Here is a 27,336-nt window from a genome sequence, read left to right as displayed (position 1 = left end):
AGGAAAAAACTCAAGCTTCCCCTTGTTAGAATTAAATATATACAAAATTAAGTTGTAGGGTCAAAATTAAGCAAAAGAGATAATATAGTCAAAGGCACAGAAAGAATAATTATTGTAACCCAAGAACCCAATCCAATACCAGTTATGTAGCTGACACTTAATACTATGAGAGTAAAGAAACTACATTTTTTTTTTAGTTCCCATAATGTTTTGTTATCTATATATAAAAAAAAAATCCTAAGTGAGGGGAAAAAATCCACCAAATTCAAAATTCTTAGGATAAACTAAATAGCAGATGGTGGAGATAGAAATGTATTCATTGCATTTTAATAACTCATTATTTAATTATTTACCCATTTACACCTTCTTTCCTCATCTTTATTCCAAAATGAAAATGAACATTTGTTTAAATGAAATACATAATACTCTTTAATTGCACTTAATAAAAACACTGCTTACCAATAAAAACATAAAAACAATTCAAAATTTAAAGAATTGACCTTAATAAATTTTTAAAAGATTAGGTGTTTTACAATGATTAATTCTGTAGAATTTAAGGGATTATAAACAGTTTCTAAATGTATATAAATCACATTAACAAAAGGTATCCAGTATCTAGGCAGGGAACACATTTTCAGTCCAACCAGATAAAGTTATCCTTCAACAGTAGATCTCAGGTTTCTTCTTTAGAAAAAAGCTTGCATTCATTTTGTAATTAAATTTGAAGTATTTTTGTAAGAATTCACTAAAGACTATTCTAAAGCATCCAATGTTGTGTTTGCTTCGGCAGCACATATACTAAAATTCTAAAGCATCCAATGCCACTTTCAGGAGACAAAATAAAAATGGTTCTGAGAATTTTAATTCATATCTTGTTCTACCAGGACACAAAGGAAAATCTGTGACAACTGAAGTTATTTTCTACCTTACTGAAGAGGCATGTTGTAAAATTAAAAACCATGAACAAATCTATCTACAAAATAATTCATTTTTTATATCAAACAGCTGCAGACCCTGTAATTGAAATAATGTATCTAAGGTTACAAATGAAAAGTGTTAGGTATCATTCTTGAAGTGACAGATTAAGTTCCTAATCCAGTTAAAGTAATACCCATATTTGTGGTTTAACATAAATTAAGACCTTAATTATATTTGTGACTATTTTAAACAAAATAACAAATTCCTTTGTACCTGGAAATGTAATTTATAGCAAAGCCAGGTTCATTTTCCAAATCAATCTATTTCACACTGCAGAAGTACTCTGGTATAATGGTATAATGTAATTCCTGTAGAATGTTGAAAGAGTAGACTCACTAAAAGCACAGAAAAGGTTGGAAGATAAATGAAGATGCTGTTCATTCAAGGGTAATTCCATCTTAGAACTATATGAAAGATGTTTCACTCACACGATAGTGTTTGGCCTCAAATTTAAGCATATTTTCAGTTTAAATATAATGTTGTTAGATCAATTATGTTGATACTGTATATCTAATAATGAAGAATTCTAGACTTTTTTTGTTTAAAAAATAGACTCATTTTTCATCTTATCGCTATGTCTTTATTGTACTGTTTAACAGCAACAATTTTAAAATCCTGCTTGCTATTTACTTTTTAAACAGTAAAGTATATAGTTGAAATTATAACTCACAATTTCTCAGAACTACAGGAATGTGAATTTTTGCTAAGTTAAATTGATATTTATATTACAAAACCTTTACTCTGTGAAACCATTTTACATTATTTCACTAATTACTAAAAATGACAACTCTAACAGCCACTTACTTCTATTCTGAATGTACTTTATTTTCACAAATCCTCTAAGACCAATTTAAATGTTTTATATATACTATACCATTAATGTGTTGAAGAATTCAAACAATTTTTTAATCTGCTAATTCTGTTTGCAATTTAAGTTCATGGTTACCTTTTCTAAAGATCACATTTTATATATTTACATCATTCCAGGAGTTAGGAGCAAAAATCACCAAAGTGCTTTAATAATTCTGGTATATAAAAGGTGATTTAATAAAAGACATTCAATCCAAAGAATTTAAATTCAGTAATAACAAGGAAACATCTGTAGCCTCTATTTTGCTCATTTTAGAATACCAGAAGAATTTTACAACCCCCTTAAGTAATAAATGTTCAATAAATTCTCTCTACCTCTTAGCTTTCTTTTCCTTACTCTACTCCTTTACCTATGTCTCATTTTGCAGAGGGTGATAAAAGTGGGCATGATGAAGAAATTCTAAAAGCTATAATTATATACCTATGACACTTTAAGGAATTTATATCAATATTTTAAATGCCCTTCACAAAATAGTATTTTATCAATTCTCTGTTAGGATATATCCCCTGAAGTCATCCTACTTGAATTTGTACCAGGTTTAAACTGACACTTAAAATATTGTGTATAACTATGAACAACTTGTTTAAAACAAAATTATATCCAACCAAACTGAAAATTCAAAATCATTTCCCCTAAAATACTGATGTAAGCTGTTGACTGTGGCCTCCTGAATGACAGAACTAGTTTACAGGGGCTACTTTCATCATCACAGTTGTTTCGCTGGTGCAACTGACCTGCAATCCCAAAGGAGGGAGATACTCTTCCTGCTCTTCTCCTATCACTAGAACATTACTATCTAACTGCTAGTTAATAGATTCACTTGAAAAGCATCATTTGCTAATAGGAAAAAGAAAGGGTTAACTATCAGCAGATTTGACATGTTCTTGTTCATGACCCAGGATTAATGGGACCTATAAAAATGCTGATTTTTTTTCAATGATACAACATATTCAACAAAGAAAATGGTCTTTTTTTCTTGTTCTCTTCCCATTTACTTTTAGAGATATAAGTATTTATTCATAAAGTGTAGGAAGAACTGAGAACACTAAACAGAAAAAAGATATTTCTCTTACCCTGAACTTAAATATTATTCTTAAAGTAAAAAGTAAAAGGTAAGATTTCTCTTTCATGCAGCACTTAATTTTTTAAGATTCACATTATTTATTTATGCCTACAAGAACTGGGTGCAGGCTAGAGGTGTGGGGGGTGAGAGTATTCACCAGAGACAGAGTGCGGAGCAGAACAGGCAGATCTACTGAAACACACTGCTGAGGGGAGCAAGCAGGGCGACACCAGAGAGGTCTGCCGCCCCATGTGGGTCAGCTCCCTAGCCAGGGATCTAACTTATGCTGCAGTGGCTGGCAACAGATAGACAGTGCTGAGACTTTAACCCCTGCACCACCAGGGAGGTCCTCATGCAGTATTTAATATTCAACAGTTTGAGGCATTCTCTAAAATTAAATTCAAGTGTTTGCAACATTTAGATTAAGCCATATAAAAAAGGAAAAACAGATTTCTTTTAAATTGGTGTCAAATACTACAAAAACCCTTTCTCAAACTTAAGAGAAGGTAACAAGACCACCTTGTATTTCTATTGCTTTTACTTTTTTCAAAAGAATTTTCCATTTATTACCTAACTTGTGGTTCACAGTAACACAACATAAAGCTAAAACTACCATTATCACACTCATAATCACACAGTTGACTCACAAACTGAAACAAGTATATCTTTCACACTTTAACGTAACTTGTATTTTAGACATAACTTGATAGAAAACATGAGAAATGAATTTTGAATTAAATTTCCACTATTTCTGGATAAAAATCTAAAAATATATCACTGAACTGTACTGACGAACAGCAAAATGTTATGAATTTAGATTCTCTACTCAGACTCCCCTGGGTTTGCCTTTCAGTCCTGCTAAGAACTATTTATATAATTTTGGGCAACCTGCTCTTCTTAGAGGTCAACTGTTTAACCTCTCTGCTGCAACTTCCTAATCTGTAAAATGGGGATAATACTACCTACACCTCATAATGTTGATGTGCATGAGGACTACCTATGAAATTCAATATTTATAACAAAGTCTGGTACACTAATTCAGTGCTGTGTAAATTTTAGCTACAATTATTATTATTACTGTTTTGGTTTTTTTTAAGATTTATTTATTTATTTATATAAGCAGTGGGTACAGTCAGAAGCATGGGAGGGTGAGAGAATTCACCAGAGCCAGAGCGGGAAACAGAACAGGCAGACCGAGGAAACACACTGCTGAGGGGAGCAGCGGGAGCGGCAGGAGAAGTCTGCGCACCATGTGGGACCCTCACCCGTGGCTGGGGATCGAACTGGGGCTGCAGAGGCATGGGCAGCTTCACAGCCCAGCGCTCAACCACTGCGCCACCAGGGGAGTCCCTATTATTACTGTTTTTACTAACGTTATCTGATTGAGGATTGTAATAGCACCTACCATATACAGTAGTATTAAGTAACTTAGTGAGAATTAAGTGCTCAGCACAGTGATGAACACAAGAAGGTTCTCAATCAATCCTATTGTTTTCTGTTTACCACCACAAATTTTTTTTTAAGATTTATTTATTTATTTATTTATTTATTTATTTATTTATTTATTTATTTATTTATACAGGAACTGGGTACAGTCAGAAGCACGGGAGGGTGAGAGAATTCACCAGAGCCAGAGCAGGGAGCAGAACAGGCAGCAGGACCAAGGTACACTGCTGAGGGGAGCAGCGGGCGGCAGGAGAGGTCTGCGCGCCATGTGGGACCCTCATTCGGTGGCCAGGGAGCAGCCGGGGATCCAACCAGCGCTGCAGAGGCTGCGGGTAGCTTCGCAACCCAGTGCTCAACCGCTGCGCCACCGGGAAGGCCCTACCGCCACAATTTTTGAGTACTATGACCAGAGAAGAGCTTTTCTGAGCTTTAGATTCTACGTCTATGTAATGAGATTAATAATAGTGCCCTACACTAGAATTATGACAAAGACTGAAGGATATTTTTCACGTAAAAGTTGTCAGTAGAGACCCTTATTAAGAAAAGTACTCAATAATTTCTTGACCTCCTAAACATAGAGCTTCCATATGATCCAGCAATTCCACTCCTAGGTATTTACCCAAAGGACACAGAAACATCAATTCCAAAGAGCACCTGCACCCCTATGTTTATAGCAGCACTGTTTACAATAGCTAAGCTTTGGAAACAACCCAAATGCTCCAAAATAGATGACTGGATCAAGAAGATGTGGTACATATACACCATGGAATATTACTCAGCATTCAAAAAAGATAAACACATGCAATTTGCAGCAACATGGATGGCGCTGGAAGGGATCATGCTCAATGAAATAAGCCAGAAAGAAAAAGAAAAAGAAAAAGAAAAATACCGGATGGTCTCATTCACAGCTGGAATCTAGAAAACTTAAATAAGGGACCAGGAAAAAGAATAACTATAAGAAAGAAAATATCAAAATCAACAAACAACTATGAACCAGAGATACTCTATGGAGGGCAGGGGGCGGGGAAATGAGGGCTTGGGGTCAAAATAAGGGGGTTGTAATTGTATGGGGAATATAAAAAATAAAATTTAAATTAAAAAAAGAAAATTAAAAAAAAGTAAAGTACTCAATAAATACTTTTAAAACAAGTCTTACTCGGTATTATTAAAGTAATATTTTGTTTGATTTAAAGCATTCACGTGTCTCCCTGGTGGTGCAAGAGGTTAAGACACAACCTATGAAGCTGTCCAAAGCCACTGCGGCACGAATTCGATTCCCCAGCTGGCTAAGGAGCTATCCACATGGCACAGCTGACCTCTCCTACTCGCCCGCTCTTCCTCTCAGCAACTTACTTCCGTCAATCTGCCTGTTCTGTTTCCCACTGTGTCTCTGGTGAATCCCCTCACCTCCTCACACCTCTGGCATGTACCCCAGCTCTTGTATGCATACATAAATAAATCTTTAAAAAAATAAATAAATAAAGCATTTGCTTAACATTTCCTTAGGTATAGAATGAAAAAATAATTTTAAAATATAATTAATGTTCATGCAAATTCAAAAACATCTAAAAAATATTTAATTAGTTCAGGCATCAAAAAGCTTCAAGCATCTATACTTCCTGCTGACATTTATTAGGCATGCTTATGACAAATAATCAGGAGAGAAGGAAATAACTATCAAATTCATTGTATAGTTACAATATGACAGGGACTTTTCTAAATGTTTTACATAAGTTAATATATTCAATCCTCACAATACCCAAAAGAACAGTTTCTATTATATCCCCATTTTACAGATGAGGAAACTTGCAACAAAAAATTACTCTTTATGGTATGCTGAATTTGGAACCAAAACCAACTGCCCATTTCATTTGTGAAATCTGCTATGAAAAACAGCATATACTGAGTCAGTAAAGACAAGATTCTTAGAGAAAATCAAATAAAACTTCTCAGAGAATTGTGGAGTTCTTCTAGACATGTGCTGTCCAATACAAGAAACACCAACTACATCGAGCTATTGAGCACTTAAATGTGACTCACAAATTGAGATGTGCCATAAGTATAAAACATCAGATTTTTGACTAAATATAAAAAACTAAAGTAACCCATTTAAATTTTGTACTGATATGTTAAAATAATATGTAGATACATTTGGTTAAATAAAATGTATTATCAAATAAATTTCACCTGTTTCATTTTACTTTTTTAAATGGAGCTACCAGAAATTTTTCTGAGAACAGGCAGATTACTAAAATATACTGCTAAGAGAAGCAGTGGGCAAGACAAGAGAGGTCTGCTGCATCTAGAAAATTTTAACCACATATGTGACCAGATACCTACTGGACAGCTGGTTTAACTGTGGGATGAGCGGGTAGATCAGAATTATTATAAAAGTTCTTTTCCCAATCAATATAAGCTTAAGTCCTTCCAAGTGATACATCTATATTCTCTCTCTCTCCCTCCCTGCCCCGCCCATGTATACACACACACACACAGAAATAGAGGACATATTACACTACACTAACACTTGACTATAGTCAATATACAATCTTACTTGTGATCAGGCAAATGATTCAGGTCATACCACTACGTAGTGGATGAGGGAAGGAAAGCAAATCTAAAGGAAATAACAGCTTTGAGAAGAAAATTTAATTTAAACTGAAATCATAAAGGTTTCTTTAATCAAAAAAGATCTAACCACTTAGTTCCAGAAATATAATAAATATCAAATCTATATGTTAAGTAAAATTTAAATTTCATGATGGCTAAACTAACAGACAGTTGAAATATCTGGGTTTAGGGTTCTGGTATCCTCTAGAAAATATCCAGTTTATGGATACCTATCACATTGTTTTAATCAATTTTATACATTTAACTGAGTCTTCTAAATGGATACTGGTTCACTATATAGAAGAATATTACTCTATAAAGTTTATATCAGATAATCTGGAAAAGTCACATTTATAGTCATGGCTACTATCAGCTGTCAAGCCAAAGAATATTGAAGAAATCCAAGAATTTTTAATAAATGCTGGTTAATTTATCATCTAAGTGACATATGTAGGATAACAAAAAAATTGAAATAGTGAGCAAAATTCTACATTTTAAGATCCTTTTTTCTGGTTTTATTTTTAAGTGCAACTATGATTTGAGAAGCCATGGTGAGTAAGCAAATTAGTAAGTACCGTTGGGAAAAAAAAAAAGAGTTGCTTAGCAAATAAAACATTTGTTAAGATTTCTACCCCAGACTATTTTAAACAATTTTAACATTGTTTAACAAGTAATATGCCATTATTTTGGTATTAAAAGCTAGTTAAACCATCTATTGCAGGGTTTCTCAACATGAACACCATTTACATTTGGAGCTGGGTAATTCTCTGTTGTGGAAGGACTGTCCTATGCATTGTAAGATGTTTAATGTTTAATGTTTACTGTGCTATGCATTGTAAGATGTTTAATCTACCCCACAGATGTCAATAGCAACCTCCCCAAAAATGAGAAAACCTAAACTGTCTGGACACTGTCAAACGTCTTCTGTGGGGCAGAAATGTCCCACAGTTAAGAACCACTGGTCTACTGCTACCCAAAATACCTTCCAATTTAGTGAAAATTACTTTAGTACTTCCCAAATTACCATTCTTAAGTTTTAGGGGCCTTATAAGGGGCCCCCAGGTAATTTCAGCAGGGACATTATTAAACTTGAAACCATGTTCAGAATAGCCTGGGTGTGTTTTTATCTCTCTGTGTGCACTAGAATCTCTTCTGGAGATACGTTTACAGCTTTCATAACCCAAAAATGGCAATTAAAATAGTTATGATCTAAAATATTCACTGTGCCCGGAAGCTATCTTTTCAAAGGTATAAACACTGAAAATACCATTTTACACACCACAAATAATTTACTTGTGCTATTAGTTATAGATAAAGCTACTTTCATCACACTTAGAAATCTTCATTTAACATTTACTAAGTATCATCTATATGCAGACACTAAGTTATTAGTATTTGGAAGCTAAACTTAAATCACATCTGCCTCACAAAAAAATTTAACAAATAGCAATATAAAGTCCTTAAGTATATAGCCAATTGACAATTTCTGCTTCTCAAAAATTAACATAAAAAAGAAAGTACACTTGGTTAGACTACTAGTGCCAAAGTTAACTAAAATACGCATAATTTATATTCTTGATAAAAGGCTATAAAATGAATCTTTTAAAAGAAACTTAAAAATAGGGCCTCCCCAGTGGCACAGCCGTTGAGTGCTGGGTTGCGAAGCTGCCCGTAGCCTCTGCTGCGCCAGCTTGATCCCCGGCTGCTCCCCGGCCACTGGAGGAGGGTTCCGCAGGGCACGCAGACCTCTCCTGCCGCCCGCTGCTCCCCTCAGCAGTGTACTTAGGTCCTTCTGCCTGCTCTGCTCCCCACTCTGGCTCTGGTGAATTCTCTCGCCCTCCCGCGCTTCTGACTGTACCCAGTGCTTGTATAAATAAATAAATAAATCCTTTCTTAAAATAAATAAATAAAAATTAAAAATTAAAAAAGAAACTTAAAAATACTTTTACAAAATATTGTACATTTCTTCCCACCTTTCCTTCCTGTCCTGCCTTAAATAAAATGAAAATGTACTGAATGACATATTTTGCATCAGATATAATGATTAAGCCCAAAGAATAACAAGTTAAATTAAAAAAATATAATGAGATCATCAAATGAAGCACTTCCCATCATTCCCAGAACACGATAAAAGCTCTTGGTTCCTTTATTTCTGTCCTTAAGTTCACAGTTTTATTTCCAATAAATGTCATGTCTTAGAATTCTCTTTAAAGCTATCTTTTAGGTATTCCTTAATAAAATACTTTTTGTGACTCAAACCATATAACTATTAAGTAAATAGCAGGTAAATATGTAAAATGTGAATTAAGATTCTATAATCGACGTAAACATTCTCTCTTTTTTAAAGCACAAGCCCCCAGTATCCTATTTTCCAATATATTGTACAGTTTAAAGTTCGTAGGGTGACTAATCTTTTTTGGATTATACAACCTGAAGAACTGTTGCATTCAATAAATGCTTTGGGGGTAGTTAATGTTAATGTAATCAATAAATATAAAAGGCGTGGTTAAGAAAAGAAAATGTCCACTTCAAGATAACCAATGGAGAAAGGCTAGAATGAGTACAATGAGACAGTGATGCTTAAATGTTTGAAGTGAGTAAATCTTTTCAAATAAGTTAGAAAAGAATTCTGTGTCCATAACAGAACTGATCATTCCAAATAAACATACCATCCTATCTAGCCAGAAGAATACCTACTAAGAAACAGAAACATCTAGGGGTTTATTTAAGGGGTTTATTTATAAAAAGGGTTTATTTTATATACTGACAATAATTAATTGAATATTACACAATAAATTGCATTCCAAAGAGAAGATATCACATCGATACAGTACATCACACAGATAAATTCTAAACATACAATATCACACTGTTTGAGAGGAAAAAAACAATTGTAACTCAAAGTGAAAATAAATACATTTACACATTTACCTGCACAGCAAGAGAAGCTGCATTGTCAGAAAGCAAAATTTGCTCCCCTGTAGAAATACAATGAAAGGTATGCATCAAAAGTATATTGTCATATTACTAGTTATATTTTTAGCTAAAAAACTTTAAGTATAACCTTTCACTAACATAGTTATGAAAATTCTAGATCAATACTATTGTGGTATTATAATTTTGATTACATTATCATAGTAGGGAAAGATCAATTATTGCATTTTGTCAGTAATAAGCAATTACACTCACTCATTAAAAACATCCATTTTTCAAGTTTTCAAGAAATAACCCTCTTCATTAAAATTAAGTAAAATAGTATCTGTTCAAACCTCTCTAGTTAAAAGCAAAAGCATTCAAAATCATATAAAAACAGCTTGCAGTTAATATTGCACAGTGTGTCTAGGTCTGTCACACAAAAGAAAGATGACAAGTTCGCTGCAATAAAAATTCCATGCTTAGAAGACTGGGGCTGCTGCCTATTAGTCTTCATTACTTTGCAGTCTTCTGACAACTGTAGCAGGCTGCTGAGCCCCAAATGGGGTCCATAATGTGATCTGATGATATATGAAGAGCTGCTAAAGGGAGCCTGAACCATCCTAGCCTATACATTTTAACAGTTCCTTTTTACTGAGAGCCCACTTTACCACAGGACTTCAAAAATCTGCTGTGTCAGCTATTCATACAGTAAATCTGCCAACTGCTCCTGCAACCACATCATTTTATACTGCCTACAGCAGCCAATATAATGAGTCAATAATAAACTAAGGACCTTATGGGCCATGAATAGTTGGTTTACACTAGCAGATAAAAGTTTAGGTAAAATCTCCTAGACAAACTATACAAGGGGATCTCTTCTCTATGTTTTATGTTCTCTTTGCAATAAATTATATTATTCAGGGGATGTTTTAATATAAATATATTTTGATATAAAAATCATTTTTAATTGTGAACAAGTACCTACCTTTCAGTTGTTGATATAACGTAGCATTTTCAGGCCAAGGTTCTGCAGCTGTGGAAACAGGGCAGTGATAATTAGGCACACGGGGCAAAAACATCATTAACCGACTAAATTAATAAGCATCAATACTTGCCTAGAGCATTTAAAATTGCCAAGATTGCCTTAAATATGGCAACTAATAACACTGTCTGAAATTATATAGTAACCTGTATAAGAGAATTGTTTTAAAAGCATATGTGGTTCATTGTTTGGTGGTTGTAGTTTTTTATAAGAATGTAGAAGACACACTGCCCAATCAAAAGTGAGAATTTAAGAAACAAAACAGCCTATATGCTAATTTTCCTTGGTCTCCTTCAAACACATACATAACCAAAGTATTAATAATACATATAGAAAGATACAGAACTTCAACTCAGTACCAAAAAAATAGTGAAACTTTATTTTTTTATTTTATTTATTTATGCATACAAGAGCTGGGATATGAGCCAGAGGTGGGGGTGGGGGTGGGGCAAAAGGATTCACCAGAGATAGAGTGGGAAGCAGTGGGCAAGATATGAGAAATCTGCTGCTCCATAGTAGGTTAGCTCCCTGGCTAGGGATAAACTTGTGCTGCAGTGGCTGCACAGAGCTTCACAGTGCTGAGACTTAACCCCTTGCGCCACCAGGGAAGCCCCCAAAATAGTGAAACTTTATAATATTTCACATACATTTTTAACAAACTAAATTTTCAAATAGGCAACACTATATAAAAGAATCAAATATATCTGCATTGGGCTGTGCATTTTTCCTTATAAACCGGTAGCATTTAAACATACAGAGGAATCCTGTTGTACTTTTAGATCATTGCCTTGCCTTGACCCCACCACCTCACAAAAACAATGGGGACTAACCTAAAGCTGGTAAAGCTACTTTTAGGCCTGAAAGCTTGAGCCTGACTTTTGAGGTTTCATCTAGCTACAAAGAGAATATCAACAACCTGTTAGTGCACTAATTTGAATTTTGTCTAATCAACTGCACTTAAGAAACAATGTCTCCACTGACAGGGATATAATTAGTTAAATACTTTGTAAAAGCCATAAAATATCAGAATCAGCAATTCCAATACATTAACTACAATTTCTCTCAGAAAAAAAACAAATTAGGTGAAAACTTGATAATTCTTCTTTTTTTACTCTTTAAATCAGTCTCTATGACATAGCAGCAAAATTTTTAAAAATAATAGCTAATTTAAAAAAGTTATGTATGTGAAGCACTGTAATCCTTAACACTGATCATTAAAGATACACTAAAACAGGCCCCACAGTGAGGGAGAGACCCCTAATTTGCTTTTAATAACCTTTTAGAATGAAAAGAAAAGCACAGCAGTATTACTATAAATTACAAATGCTACCTTTGGACTACAAAACTAAACTCAAACTTACAGGTAATAGCAAGAAATCATCATGGACCATGCATAGCATTGTATGCTGTTACCCACAATTTTATACATAAAGGTTACTGAATTTCAATTCACATATCAAAAAGGCAGTAAAACTAAATATGTATTATATGCTACTATAAACTTTTCAACAAAGTAAAATTTCAAAAAGAATCCAATTAACCCATGTAACACAATTTTAAAAAGAAAAGTCAGGGAAACAACAAAAGCTAACAACAGCAAATTAGTCAAAAATAACCTCTCAGGATAAACTGTATCATCAGCACAGCTACACCTTTTTAGCTATATAAGGTTCATTTATTAGAAGATCCTCCATCATCAAAGATTCAACTATATGCATTATATTATTCTTATTAAAGAATAAAATACAGGAATGAAATTCACAGAAATTCCAAAGATACTGAAGCTAAGTTCCTTGAAGGCACAAATGTACCTTATGCATCCATGTAGCCCACACTGTACTGTTTCACATATACTTGGTGTTCATTAGTTGTGTGTAGAAAGAAAAGGGGTATATGATTAAATCCTATTCCCAAAACCTTTTGGCTAATTAAACTTTTACTGAATTAGTATTATCAACTATGTTAAAGTAATGAAGTATTCTAATTAAATATTCTGGTCATTTCAACTTTTGGTAATCTGTTTTTGTATATACACTAGATACGTATTACAAATTTTCAAAACAATGAAGTAACATGTACTTAACATTAAATATACGAGGAATACAATTTAAGTGGTTTTGATAACTCAAAAGCTACTTCACTACTCTACCACAGAATTCTCATATAAGCAGCAATTTATGTGTTTGGTAATTCCTGTTAAAAGTTACTTTATGATCACCTTCAAGATGTAATACAAAAGACATACATGAAAGTAGAAGAAATTCTGCAACATATTACTTGACCCCAAATAAGAATATAGAAGTTGCCTACAGATACTCCAAGTTCTATTATTCAGAACTCTAAACTGGAAATAAAGTGGGGATACTTTTCCTTGATCCAAGATACAAACATGTTGAACTCAGAATTACTGAAAATAAATTCTCAAGCAGTAACTCCTCAAAAAACACCGATGTTACTTTTGTATATAGAACATATCATTAAAAAAGAGAATGCGGGCCTTCCCGGTGGTGCAGCAGTTGAGTGCTGGGTTGCGAAGCTGCCTGCAGCCTCTGCAGCGCCAGTTCGATCCCTGGCTGCTCCCCGGCCACTGGAGGAGGGTCCCACATGGCGCGCAGACCTATCCTGCCGCCCGCTGCTCCCCTCAGCAGTGTACTTCGCCCTTCTGCCTGCTCTGCTCCCTGCTCTGGCTCTGGTGACTTCTCTCACCCTCCAGCGCTTCTGACTGTACCCAGTGCTTGTATACATACATACATACATACATACATACATACATACATACATACATACATACATAAATAAGCGAGCAAGCAAGCAAGCAAATAAATAAATAAATAAATAAATAAATCTTTAAAAAGAGAGAGAGAGAGAATGCAAGTAGGCTGATATAAATTTATATAACCCTGCTATTTTAGTAAGTCCAGGAATCACAGAACATTAACATAACATTAAAAAGTACAAAACCTATTTCCTGGTTAAGGTAATATTAAAGTCTTTCTATAAGGATACCTATTATGTGCAAGACAAAAATCCAGAAATACTTCTTCCCCACGCCTCTTTCCCAAGATCAGGCAAATCAACACCCTCCCCTTGATCCTGACCATGCATAAAAGAGGTGGAGATTAAGAATTTAAAATCATAGTACTGACAATAGACCTTAAATATATGAGGCATTTAAAAAGAAAACTTTCTCTATAACAAAAACAAAACATTTTCATCTCTTACTAATTTTACTGCAGTCAACCCAAAATGTTGTAGACCACAGACTACTAATTCAATAGTGAGTAAAATACAATGACTCACCTATCCTATTTTTCAATTTCTACCACCAAAAGCACTCCCTGATATAAAGTATCTTTTTAAACCTATCTAAGGAAGAGCCAGGCTTAGAATAAATTCACAAGGTGAGACTAAAAGTTTCTGAAGAGGTGCTTAGTAGAAAATGGAGGTTACTTTGAGTGAGGACATTGTTCGCCTGTCAAGATGCAAGTTACCAGAGTAAGCATTTGATAAGATTCAGTACCCATGTTTATGATAAAATCTCCAAACAAGATGGGAATAGAAGGAACCTACCTCAATGTAATAAGGTCCACATATCACAAACCTACAACCAATATAATATAATAGTAGAAAACTGCAAGCTTTCCCCTGAAGACCAGGAAAAAGACAAGGATGCCCACTGTCATCACTCTTATTTTATTTAGTATTATAAGTCTTAACTAGAGCAATCAAACAACAACAGCAGAAAAAAGAAATACAGGTGGGAAAAGAAATTAAATATCACTATTTGCAGACGAAACTATAGAGAAACCCCGAAGACTCCACAAATTAAATGAATACAGCAAAGTAGCAGGTCAAAAACAATAAATAATAAAAATCAGTTGCATTTTTATATAAAAAGTAAAGGAAAAGAAATTAGGAAGATAATTCCACTCATTATCATATCAAGAAGAACCAAATAACCAGGAATTAACCTAACCAAGAAGAACTTTTACAATGAAAATTACAAAATGTCATTAAAGGATACAGATTATGACAAAAGCATACGGAAAAACATACCATGCTCATGGATGGGATGAATCAATATAGTCAAAATCATGATTCAGCCAAGAGCAATTTATAAATTTAATGCAATCCTTACTAAATACTAAAAACATTCTTCAAAGAAATAGAAAAAAATTAAGATCTATATGGAACCAAAAGAGACCTTGAATAATTAAAGCAATCCTGAGAACAAAGGAGAGAAATTAAGGCATCATGTTATGGTACAGGATCTTTAAATATACTGTAAAGCGACAGTAATTTGAATAGTACAGTATTGGAATAAAAATAGACACACAGCTCAGTGTAACAGAATCAAAAGCCCAGACATTAATTCACATATACATAAATATTTAACTCACGAAAATGAGCCACAACCATACAACGAGAAAAGGAGAGTCTATTAACTATAGTGCTGGGAAAATTAAATGATCATAAATAAAAGTATAAAGTTGAATCACTAACTCCATACATAAAATTCAAACTGGATTAAAGATTTAAATATAAGACCTACAATAATTAAATATATAGACAAAAACAGTAATGATATGTTCCATGACATCAATGACAAAGATGTTTTGGGAGACTTTATCTCTATGGCAAGGGAAATAAAAGCAAAATTAACAATTGGGATTACCTCAAGTTACAAAGCTTTTATACAGCAAAAGAAAATATAAGTAAATTAAAAAGATAGCCTACTCAATGGGAGACAATATTCACACATTACACAACTGATAAGGGGTTAATAACCAAGATATACAAAAAATTTATTCAATTTTTTAAAACATAATTAATAAATGAGTAGGAGATCTGAACAGATAATTCACCAAAGAGGATATCCATAAGGCCAACAGATACATGGAAAAATGTTCATCACTGCTTTTAATAAAGAAGATGAAAGTTAAAACCACAATGAGAAATCATCTCATACCCATGAGAATGAAACATATTAAAAAGACCCCCAACAACATGTGCTATACAGAATGTAAAGAAAAGAGATACTCTATCACATTGTTGGTGGGAATCAAAATTGGTGTAGCCATTTTGGAAAGCAATTTATATTTACTTTAAAAAACTAAAAATGGAATTTTTTTTTAAAGATTGATTGATTGATTGATTTTTATTTATTTATACAAGCACTGAGTGAAGTCAGAAGTGCGGGAGGGTGAGAAAATTCACCAGAGCCAGAGCAGGGAGCAAAGCAGGCAGAAGGACCGAAATACACTGCTGAGGGGAGCAGCAGGGCGGCAGGAGAGGTCTGCGCACCATGTGGGACCCTCCTCTGGTGGCCAGGGAGCAGCCGGGGATTGAACTAGCACTGCAGAGGCTGCGGGAAGCTTCACAACCCAGCGCTCAACCACTTCGCCACCGGGGAGGCCCTAAAAACGGAAATCTTAATGACCTAGCAATTCCAATCTTGAGTACCTATCTAAAGAACAAGTAACAATTTATAATCTCTAGGACCTGGAAGCAACCTAAGTGTACACTGATAGAGGACTGGATTAAGAAGATGTGGTTTATGTGTACAATGGAATACTATTCAGCCAGAAGGAAAGATGAAACGTTGCCATTTACAGGAAAATGAAAGGTGTTTGAGGGAATTATGTGTAGTACAACAAGTCAGAACAACAAAGAAAAATAGCACCATTTATATAAGACAATTCAACAAAGCAAAATATTTTTAAAAAACCTAACAGATACTAATAAAGGAAGTAAGGTTTCTACCATTAAGAAGGAGTAAAGAGAGAGAAGGGGTATAGGGATGGTGGTAGGGGAAAAAAAAATTTAAATTCAAAATTCAAGTTTATCATTAGGGAAATTTAAAGATGAGAGGTAGTCTATCAGAGACTTTAATCCAGAGAACCCTAAGTACATAGGTTCCAGACTTCACTGCTTCCACTGCTGTACATCACATTGATGTTTTCCAAGGAATAAGATACTTTATTATCCTTAAAAAAAATATAGGTGCAGGGTCTCCCTGGTGGCACAAAGGGTTGAGACGCAGCTTATGAAGCTATCTGCAGCCACTACAGCACGAGTTCAATCCCCGGCCAGCGAGCAGACCTCTCCTGTCTCACCCGCTGCTCCCCTCAGCAGTGTATTTCAGTCGGTCCTCCTGTTCCGTTCCCCACTCTGTCTCTGGTGAATCCTCTCACTCCCCTGACCTCTGGCCTGTGCCCCCCAGTTCTTGTGTGTGCCGGCGCGCACGCGCGCACACACACACACACACACACACAGTGCCTCCCTGGTGGCACAGGGTAAAGTTTCACCACTATCTATCACCAGCCACTACAGCATGAGTTTAATCCCCAGCCAGGGAGCTAACCCACAAAGCATAGCAAACCTGTCGTCTTGCCGGCTGCTTCCCTCAGCAGTGTATTACAGTAGATCTACCCGTTTTGCTCCCCACTGTCTCTGGTGAATCCTCTCACCCCCCACACACACCTCTGACCTATACCCCAGTTCTTGCATGCATAAATAAAAATAAATCTTTAAAAGAATAAAGGTACAAGTTAGTGGTATTATTAGCATAACAAAAGTAACCACCATGTCTAATACACAACAATAGTTCACAGCTATGGAATAAAAATCATAATCCTCAACTTGGCCTTTTACATCTCTCTACCAAACACTGGCCAAACACTCTCTCTACCTCTCTGGCTACATCATTCTTCCACCCCATACTCGCTGTATTCCAGCCACCCTAGCCTTCATCCAGCTTCTGAATGCGCCATGTTCCTTCCTCCCCAGAGACTCATTTATGCTGCTTCCTCTGGCATGGAATAACCTTCCCCTCCTACTGTGTTCTCACATCTCAGCTCAAACATCACTTCCTCAGGTTGTACCAACTTCATGGACCTACAACCTGAGCAGCGGCACGCACAGAGCCTACACTAAGGGCTTTGGTCTTGATTAAATGTTCTGCTGTCACAGTCCTAAAGTTCTTTTTTGTTGTTGTTTTGTTTTGTTTTTTTATAATTTTTTTAAGATTTATTTATTTATTTATTTATTTATTTATTTATTTATTTATTTATTTATATGAGTACTGGGTACAGTCAGAAGCACGGGAGGGTGAGAGAATTCACCAGAGCCAGAGCGGGGAGCAGAACAGGCAGAAGGACCGAAGTACACTGCTGAGGGGAGCAGCGGGCAGCAAGAGAGGTCTGCACGCCATGCGGGACCCTCCTCCAGTGGCCGGGGAGCAGCCAGGGATAGAACCGGCGCTGCAGAGGCCGCGGGCAGCTCCGCAACCCAGCGCTCAACCTTTGCACCACCGGGAAGGCCCCTAAAGTTCTTTTGAACACAAACACTACATATTCATTTTGCACTGGATACTACAAATTATATATAGCAAGTCCTGTCCTCAGGGAAGTCTTCATTGACCCTCCTAAATAGTTAAAACACTCCTTTACAAGCTTGAATGGCACACATACGCCTTCGTACCATCTATCACAGTCAACATTTTTATAATTTCAGAACTTTTTGATTATTTATTCCCCCACTAAAACAGAAACACCATGAAATCCAGTATTCATGTCTGAGTTTTTCTTGCCACTTCATCCCTAGAACCTAGCACTTAGTAGGCAATCAGTAAATGTTAGCTGAATAAATGTTTATTATTACCACTATTATTGTTGTTATTTTGTACTATTTAGGCTAAGACTGCAGCAAGGAAGAGAAACAAATTACACAACATGGCCCAAAAAAGAAAACTGTGGCCAGAGAACTTCAATACACAACGAATAACACAACTGTGAAAATATTAAACAGTGCCTGAAATATATGGCAGAATCTAACTCTATAAACTTAGCTATGCACTGACCCTGAAAATGAAAATGTGTTTCTATGCTTTCATCAAACATAGATCTTATGAGATACTACTGCTGTAATCCTCCTAGGTCTAGCATAAGTCCCTCAAATATCTGGAAAGCCATCTCACTATTCCCCTGTCCACATCCAATGGTTCTACCCCAATGATCAACCAATAAAATGTTTTAGTATGAACGCCAAATAGATTCAGCTATCACATGGTTGGTGCTATTGAGCTAATAAATCATGCACATTATAAAACATACTAAAGAAGATGTAGAGTTAAAAAAATAAATTGAAACCTGAGTTCTTCTACTGTCTCCCTATCCCTAAAAGAATGATCTTACATGGTGCAGGATATATGCACCCCATCTCACTTTGGGACACGCTGTTCTAATTAAATAACTATTTATTCAAAGTTTTACCAGGGAATCCAGTCATTCATGTACCAGTGAACAAGGAGTCTTCCTCCTTTATTCTAATGAAAACATCTTTTTCACCACAGAAAAAAGCTAGAAAAGAACATACCAATTAGTGAGAAGCAGCAGGAACAGCACTTAGGAATAGCATCTACCAAACAACAGGATGTTCTAATCGTACCAGAGTAATTTCTATTGTTCCCATATACTTCATACATTCTCACCTTTGTAACTTTGCTCAAACTGTTCCCCTCTGTCCAGGATATTACTTCACTGCAACATACACAAATCTTATAGCCTTTTCAAGACCAACATTAAATGCCAACTCCATCCAGAAGATTTGTAATTAAAATTAATTTCTCCTGGGCCTCCCCGGTGGCGCAGCAGTTGAGCGCTGGGTTGCGAAGCTGCCTGCAGCCTCTGCAGCGCTAGTTCGATCCCCAGCTGCTCCCCGGCCACTGGAAGAGGGTCCCACATGGTGCGCAGACCTCTCCTGCCGCCCGCTGCTCCCCTCAGCAGTGTATTTGGGTCCTTCTGCCTGCTCTGCTCCCGGCTCTGGCTCTGGTGAATTCTCTCACCCTCCCGCACTTCTGACTATACCCACTGTTTGTATAAATAAATAAATAAATCTTTTAAAAAAAAAAAACTTAAAAAAAAATTAATTTCTCCTTTACCCATGCTATCCATAGCAGTTTGTACTTTCTACTCTATTCTACTATTATGTCAATTTCTTATCTCTCTTTCTAGGCAGTAAGTTCCTAGAATATGAAAATTTTCCAGGGTCATGAGATTATTTATTGACTTGGCTTCCCAATTTTTCCAAACCAGCCGGGGCGTTGGTGGTATAGTGGTTAGCATAGCTGCCTTCCAATTTTTCCAAACCAAATATAGTCCTTATAATATAGGTCAAAAGTGTGAAATTTAAATGTTCTTTGTCCAAATACCATTTAAACTAATATCTTTATTATAAGAGTTTCAAAGTAAAGCTACCCACCTTTCAGAAATTCTTTCACAGTAAGAAATTACATTATTTTCATATCAAATGATAACTTACCCTAGGATAGTCTCACTGAGTATAATTCATTCTCTAACATTAGAATTACTTCTTATGTCCTAGCAAAAGATCTATAAAATTTTCATGACTTTTATAAAGAAATACATTTATATTTTGTAGGTATAAAGAACATCTAGAAATAAAAACAAATATCAAAGCACCTGATAACTTTCTATCCAATTAATGTTATTATAAGTCTCTTATCCACTAAGTTCTTTACCTACTGTCCAGTTTTGTCCAGACAAAACTTCCCTGAATATTTTACATTTAATGTTTCTTTTACCAGGAGCACAGGAACTACCTCTTAAAAAGTTTTAGTCTTTAGGGGAATGGAGAGGTGGTTGTTTTGTTTTATCCAAATGAGTGCTTTTAAATTTTTCAAAGAAACATTCTCCATTACCTTAAGTATTTATGTTGGAAGAGATCAAAGTTTTTTAAAAAAATGAGAAAGGATACATGTTTGTACTTTCAAAAGCCATGAGATAAAATAAAAATACATAGTGTTAGAAAGGCACACATGGTAAATAAAATAATACCCACAGCCCAAAAAATACACTATTTGCATACTTATCTTTAAGGTTCCTACTAGTTTTAAGTTTTATCAACCAATGCAAGAAGAAAATCAATATTCTTTACTATTAATCCATTAGAGATGAAATGACTTACAGAAATGATTACTGGTCAGTAAATTCACATATAGATATCCCTAGGTCTCTTAAAGACCCTATACTTTGCCTGAAAAGTCCCTCAAGTATCAAGTGATTAGTCATTCTGGTGGCAGATGATTTATTTATTCCATTCAAGGTATTTCACAGTATGAAATTGCTATGACCTAATAATAAACAAGTCTAATTCCAAAGTCCATCTCTTGATGATCTAATCTAAGAGGACAAGAAAAGGCCATGAAAAGAAGTGCTCTGTGTGTGTACATGTGTGTGTGTATTTGTGTGTTTAAGTTCTGCATTCTTAATGTATAACATGACTCCTCTGGCATAAGAATGTAGGTGAAGACATAATTTGCAGAATAATAGGCACTAATATTACACACTGCTCAGTACTGTCATATTTCCAATCCATCAAATTGATTAATGCGATAATAACTCTACACAAACCTATCATTTGTGCACTAATGAAGTCAAACCCAGTTTATCCTTAGGCAGCTTGATTCCAAAAGCTCATAGATGTCATCTCTTCAGTTTCCAAAGACTATTTAGACAGTGTTACACAAAAGGAGTAAGAAACATGTGTAGACTATCTCCAAATTTGGATGGCTTCCTGCCAAAGGTGTAAATGCAAATACTACTGATATAACAAAATGCTCAAAGAGCATTTGGCAGTTCTTAAACATAGACAAGTTACTGCAAAACACTCAGAAAAAAGAAGGAAATAAATTTACCAGCTTGACATAAATACTATACTGATGATCTCAATGATATCAACACAGACACTAAGTTCAAAACCTATCAAGTTTTAGGCTGTTATGATATGAAGGCTTAATTTAAAACATATTTTTAAGATGTTTAGACTTAAAATATGATACGGGACTATGTATCAGATTTAAAAGCAATTTAATCTGCAAACTATAGTACAATTAAAAAAATAACACAATAGCCCAGATAATATTGATTATGACATGATTAAACAGCAATGGCCCCGCGCTACTGTTTCACAGGGATGCTCAATTGTATTACATAGGATGTTTAAGCAGAAAGTATCTCTTCCCACAAAAGGAATTTAAAATCATTCCCCGGGCCTCCCCTGTGGCGCAGTGGTTGAGCGCTGGGTTGCGAAACTGCCCGCAGCCTCTGCAGCGCTGGTTTGATCCCGGGCCGCCAGCGAGGGTCCCACATGGCGCACAAACCTCACCTGCCGCTCGCTGCTCCCCTCAGCAGTGTACCTGGTCAGTCTGCCTGCCCTGCTCCCTGCTCTGGTGAATTCTCTCACCCTCCTGCGCTTCTGACTGTACCCAGTGTTTGTATAAATAAATAAATAAAAATCTTTTAAAAAAAGAAAACAAGCAAGCTGACTTAAAAAAAAAAATCAATAAAAATAAAACCATTCCCCCCACCTCAACTGTCAGATATCATGTTCATGTCAGAAAGTGGCTCAGGTGGGAAAATGTAGAAATGCAGACTCACATTGTCATTTCCATAAACCTAAAATAATAAATGGAAGGTAGTATTTAGTAATACATTGGGAAGGCTATTTTCTTAGTACACTGGACTGCTAAAACAAAAAAATACCACGGCTGGTTTGCTTATAAACAACAGAAGTTTATTTCTTATAGTTGTAGTGTGTGACTCAGGGTGCCAGAATGATAAAGTTCCCTTAAAGGATTTCACTTACTGCCAAATTTTTGCAATGTACTCACGTGGTGGAAGACACTAGGGAGCTCTTTGGAATCTGTTAGAAGGGCACTAATTCCTTAGCTTTCATACTCTAATCACCTCCCAAAGGCTCCACCTTTTAATATTATCACTTTGGGAATTAGGATTTCAATACATGAATTTAGAGGAAAGAAGGGCAACAAACATTCAAATCAGCAGATACCTAAAGAATATACCACAAGCAAGAGCAGATACAAAGAGTAAAGACTACCTACCTTAGCTAGAAATAAAAGCCCTGAAGCAAGAAGCAGACATGCTAAGACAGACTAGATAAACATAAGACACAAATACAAAGGAATTCTGGACTGTGGAAGAAGATTCAGACCAAAATGATTTGCCTGGCTACAAGTTATTATCAGTCTTCATGGAGAAGCGTGCTGACTGACATCAAAATCCACAGTAGTCTTTATTGCTTGTTGTATACAAATATATAAACTGTACATGGTTCCCATTTTTAGAAAGTAAACTTAGCCACAATCTACAAATCTGTTTTATTATTCACTCAATAAATACTCACAGAATATATAGTGAGATTTTTCCCACAGAATATAATATACCAGGCACACTATTCAAAGCACTACAGATAAAATTATAAAGAAAAGCAAGTGCCTACCTTCAAGGTACAGACTTTGGTAGTATCATGTAGCCTGTCTCCATATTTGTTACCTTTACATTTCAAGTGAAGAACTCTGACAAATACTGGATTCTACATGACTATGACAATAAATTTTTTTTGATATATCCATAACTTGATCTTGTTACACTTGATCTATGTTACATAGAACTGAGGAAAAATTATGAGCAACAGTGTGCAATCTCCAAAATGCCAAATGAATGCCAATTTACTGAGCCCATGGCAAACAAATCATAACCCACAAATACCTCTTCAATATTTGCAATCACCCATTCATTTGTAACAAAGTGTAAACTAAAGATTAAAGTGACCCAAAGAGGGGCACATGAGTGAATGATAAAGAATTAATGTCCCAGGCAAATGAGTTCTAATACTCTCATCATTCAGGAAGCACACAAAGAACAAAGCAGATTGAAAATTTAGGAATAACTAGAAGAGGGTAGAGCTTTCCCCTCAGTTGGGGCCCAAACATAACTAGAGAAGAATGAGAGTCCATCTCCTGATGGTCAAATTCTATCAAAACTTCTGTCATGATAGAGCACTTAAAAGTCCCCAAGACTCATACAGCTTATTTCCAAAATATATAAAGAACTCTTACAGTTCAATAAAAAGGAGGACAAATAACTCAATCTTTTCAATGGGTAGAGGATTTAAACAGACATTTCTCTGAAGGAAGATATAAGAATGGTCAATAAGCACATGAAAAAGATACTCAATACCATTGGTCTTTAGGAAAATGAAAATGAAAACCAAAATGAGATATCTCTTCTCATCCACTAGAATGACTAATCAATAAGACAGATAACAACAAATGTTTCAAGAATGAGGAGAGAGCGGAACTTTCACACACCTACTCGTAGAAATGTAAAAAGTCTGGCAGTTTCTTAAATTGTTAAACACAGAATTACCAATCTTACCCAACAATTCCACTTGAAGGTATCTACCATGAATGTTCACAGCAACACTATTCACAACAGTCAAAAAATGGAAGCAACCAAATGACCATCAACTGGTAAATGAATAAACAAAATGTGGTATATCCATACAAAACAGTATTATTTGGCAATAAAAAAAGAACCAAATATTGATACATGCTTTCACATGGATGAACTTTAAAAGCATTATGCTCAATGTTTGAAAAAGCCAGTCACAACTCTCTAAACATACCACAAAAAAACACTGAATTGTATCATTAAAAAAGGTGCATAAATTATACCTTAGTAAATCTGAGATAAGTAAAAAATTTTAAGACTCATACATTTTACTGTGCACTAAAGTGCTTGCCACAGTAACTATCTCAAAACTTTATGAATTAAGTCACTATTATTATCCCTATTTCATAATAAGATAATTGAGGCATAAACCTAAGTAATTTACCCAAAGTTATAGTGCAAGTAAATGTTAAATCTTGAGGTCTGAACCCAGGGAGTCTGGCTCCAGAGTCAGTGAACAGACAACCATATTAGCTAACCCTCTTACAGAGTCCACAAATAAAATTCTTGGGTAACAATAAGTAACTAAAAATAAAACAATTATAATCATCTTATAAAAGTGGTTCTCAACATTTAGTGTTATGAGAATCAACTCAGGACTTCATAAAATTAAATACACTCTCCAAACTCTAAACTGAGAGGTTCTGACATAGTACAGATAAGGACCAAGAATCCAAACACGTCACAAGCACTCTCAGTAAATGTGACACAGAAGGTCTGTGAGTGCACACACACACACACACACACACACGTGTTCCTGGAACACAGAACGTATTTGAAATAAGATTAAGTTCTTTTCACTTCTTCATTCATTTGCCTCAGAGAATATGTAGTGAGTTTCTGTGTGGACTCCATTTATTCAAGAAGATTTCTGCCTATCTTATTCTACTTAAGTAGTTGTGGATATGGCTTAAAGCCATGTTTTAGCAGTAACATGTTGCAATTTTATTATGTTCTCAAGCCTTTACGATTAATGAACTGAAGCCTCACTTATTTTGGAACCAAAGTAGTTAAATAATAGTTTTTCCATTAAATGTAATCAATATGGAAAGTAAAATTAAGTAATTATGAGACTTGAACACAAGCCATCCAAACCTATGTGAAACTAGAGATCAATTTCATAAAACTGACAAATTACTGGAGGCTAACAAGGGTTGAGAAAACAAATTCACAGTGTCAGTAACTCAGGCTAAAGTGAATACAAGCAAAATTTAAAATCTTCCATTCTCTCTTAGTAAGCATGTGTGTGTCATGTTCTCAAACAATAATGTTTAGACTCTTTATCATTATAAAAATGATGTACCATTTTTCATTATTTTCCAATAAAAAGCAGGTCAAATATATATGACTGAATAGATATGAACCTTGTAGCTAGGACTCAAAATTTGAATTCTCTTTTTAAAATGGTAATCTGAAATTCATAAAGAAGAGACAACATTCATACCATGTCTGAGTGTCTCTGAGAAACAGAAATAAATAGGAGATCAGCAGCAGAACTATACAAAAACAGCGGGATAAGATTAAAAGTGCAATTTCTGGCCAAAAAACAACAGAAGACAAACAATCCCACACAAGCCTCAGACCTCAACAATGTTAACATTAACCTACCTTAATTACGGTTTAACAGTTCTCTAAATCTAATCCTGGAAAATAGATGCCTCCCTACTCCTCTAAACCAAATACAGTATGTGCAATAACAGCAACTATCTTTTTTTGTATCTTCTATGCGTTCACTATTCAAATTACACATACTGGCTCTCTCACATCAAGCCATATAACCAAAGAATTCTCTCCTTCCTCACTCCTCCAAGCTAACCACAGAACAAATGAGTCCCTACAGAGGATCAGATGTGTTGCTACATCTCTTCAAAGCTTGGTTACAGCTCCTCAAAAAACTGCAAGGTTCCCCAAGATCCAAAAAAACAAAAAACACAAGAACTAACATAACAGCCTAATCATCACAGAACCTCTTCACAATAGGAGTGCCGGGGCAGAAAATCCTCAGAGATATAGAAAATATTTATCTGAAAGGCATTTAACTGAACATAGGTTAATAAACTTTCAAAATGTACTAGGAACTATAAGAAAAAGACAAAGGTGAATACAAAACTCACTGCTCTCTAATTTTGTTAAGGGGAGCATACAGGGGAGAGACAGAAACACATAATCATTGATTATATCCAATATTTACTTATTTCAATAAGTAAATAAAGGTAGCAAAGGGAAAAAACAAGTCTTGAAGTTAGACACCCCTGAGTTACCTTCCTGACTCTACAACTTACTGAGTGACCTTGGTCAAGTCGCTTCCTTTGGAGGATATGAAAGAGTCACAAGATGAGATGAAATCTAAACTAGATTTGAAAAATAATCTCAATTGTGCCAAACAAAAGGTGAGAAGGGAGAGGAACTGAAAAGCTAAAAATCTAATTGAAAAAAAAAAAAATTCTGAATGTACACAGTTAAGGCCGCCTAAATTACTATCTCTAATACAGGGTACATGACTTCATATTCAATGTTCTGTTTCCATGAATATGTCCCACACATTCACTGTGCAGAATGGATGCAAAATATAAGTTCATAAAGGCAGTAACTATGTTACTCCTTTTTATATTCCAGCACCCAAAAATGTACCAAGCACAAATTAGGTGCTCAACCTAACAAAAAATATTCTGTGGAAAATACAAGCAGGTACTTCCGCTGTCTAAAGTGTGAAAGACATCTGACGGAAAAAAAAAAAAGTATAACTGAAAATAAAATGGCCAAAACAAATTAATGGTAAATCTCAATAAACTGAACAGTGTAAACTCATGGACTCACTTTCTCTCCAAATGGTCCAGTGGTTCTTAACCATAATGCATAGACCAATGATTTTTTTTTAAATACATTTGCCTTATAATTACCCTCAACTTCACAATACAGGCATTTGTAAGGGAAAATAAAAAGACAAGGAACGTGTGCAAGTATTTGTACGCAAACTGGGAAGGGCAACGCAAGGCAGGCATGGCTGATTTGAGCACTTCACACATAACTGCCTGCAATGTGCAAACAACCCCACCAATCTTACACTATTCTACTT

General features: G+C 35.2%; 1 protein-coding gene across 1 annotated transcript in view; it reads right to left on the bottom strand.

Moving 5' to 3' along the window:
• Positions 1 to 27,336, bottom strand: part of MTX2 (metaxin 2) — a gene marked incomplete at both ends in the record, with an annotated part of 61,819 nt that overhangs the window by 22,684 nt on the left and 11,799 nt on the right. The window contains 2 exons of the mRNA XM_084242550.1: positions 9,900 to 9,946; positions 10,870 to 10,917. Coding sequence (XP_084098676.1) covers positions 9,900 to 9,946; positions 10,870 to 10,917 — 95 coding nt within the window. The remainder of the gene's footprint in view (positions 1 to 9,899; positions 9,947 to 10,869; positions 10,918 to 27,336) is intronic.

This window comes from Talpa europaea, assembly GCF_964194135.1.
Source record: "Talpa europaea genome assembly, chromosome: 1".
Taxonomy (NCBI): domain Eukaryota; kingdom Metazoa; phylum Chordata; class Mammalia; order Eulipotyphla; family Talpidae; genus Talpa; species Talpa europaea.
Note: the sequence above shows the minus strand (reverse complement) of the source record. Positions and strands in the feature narration are given on the sequence as shown.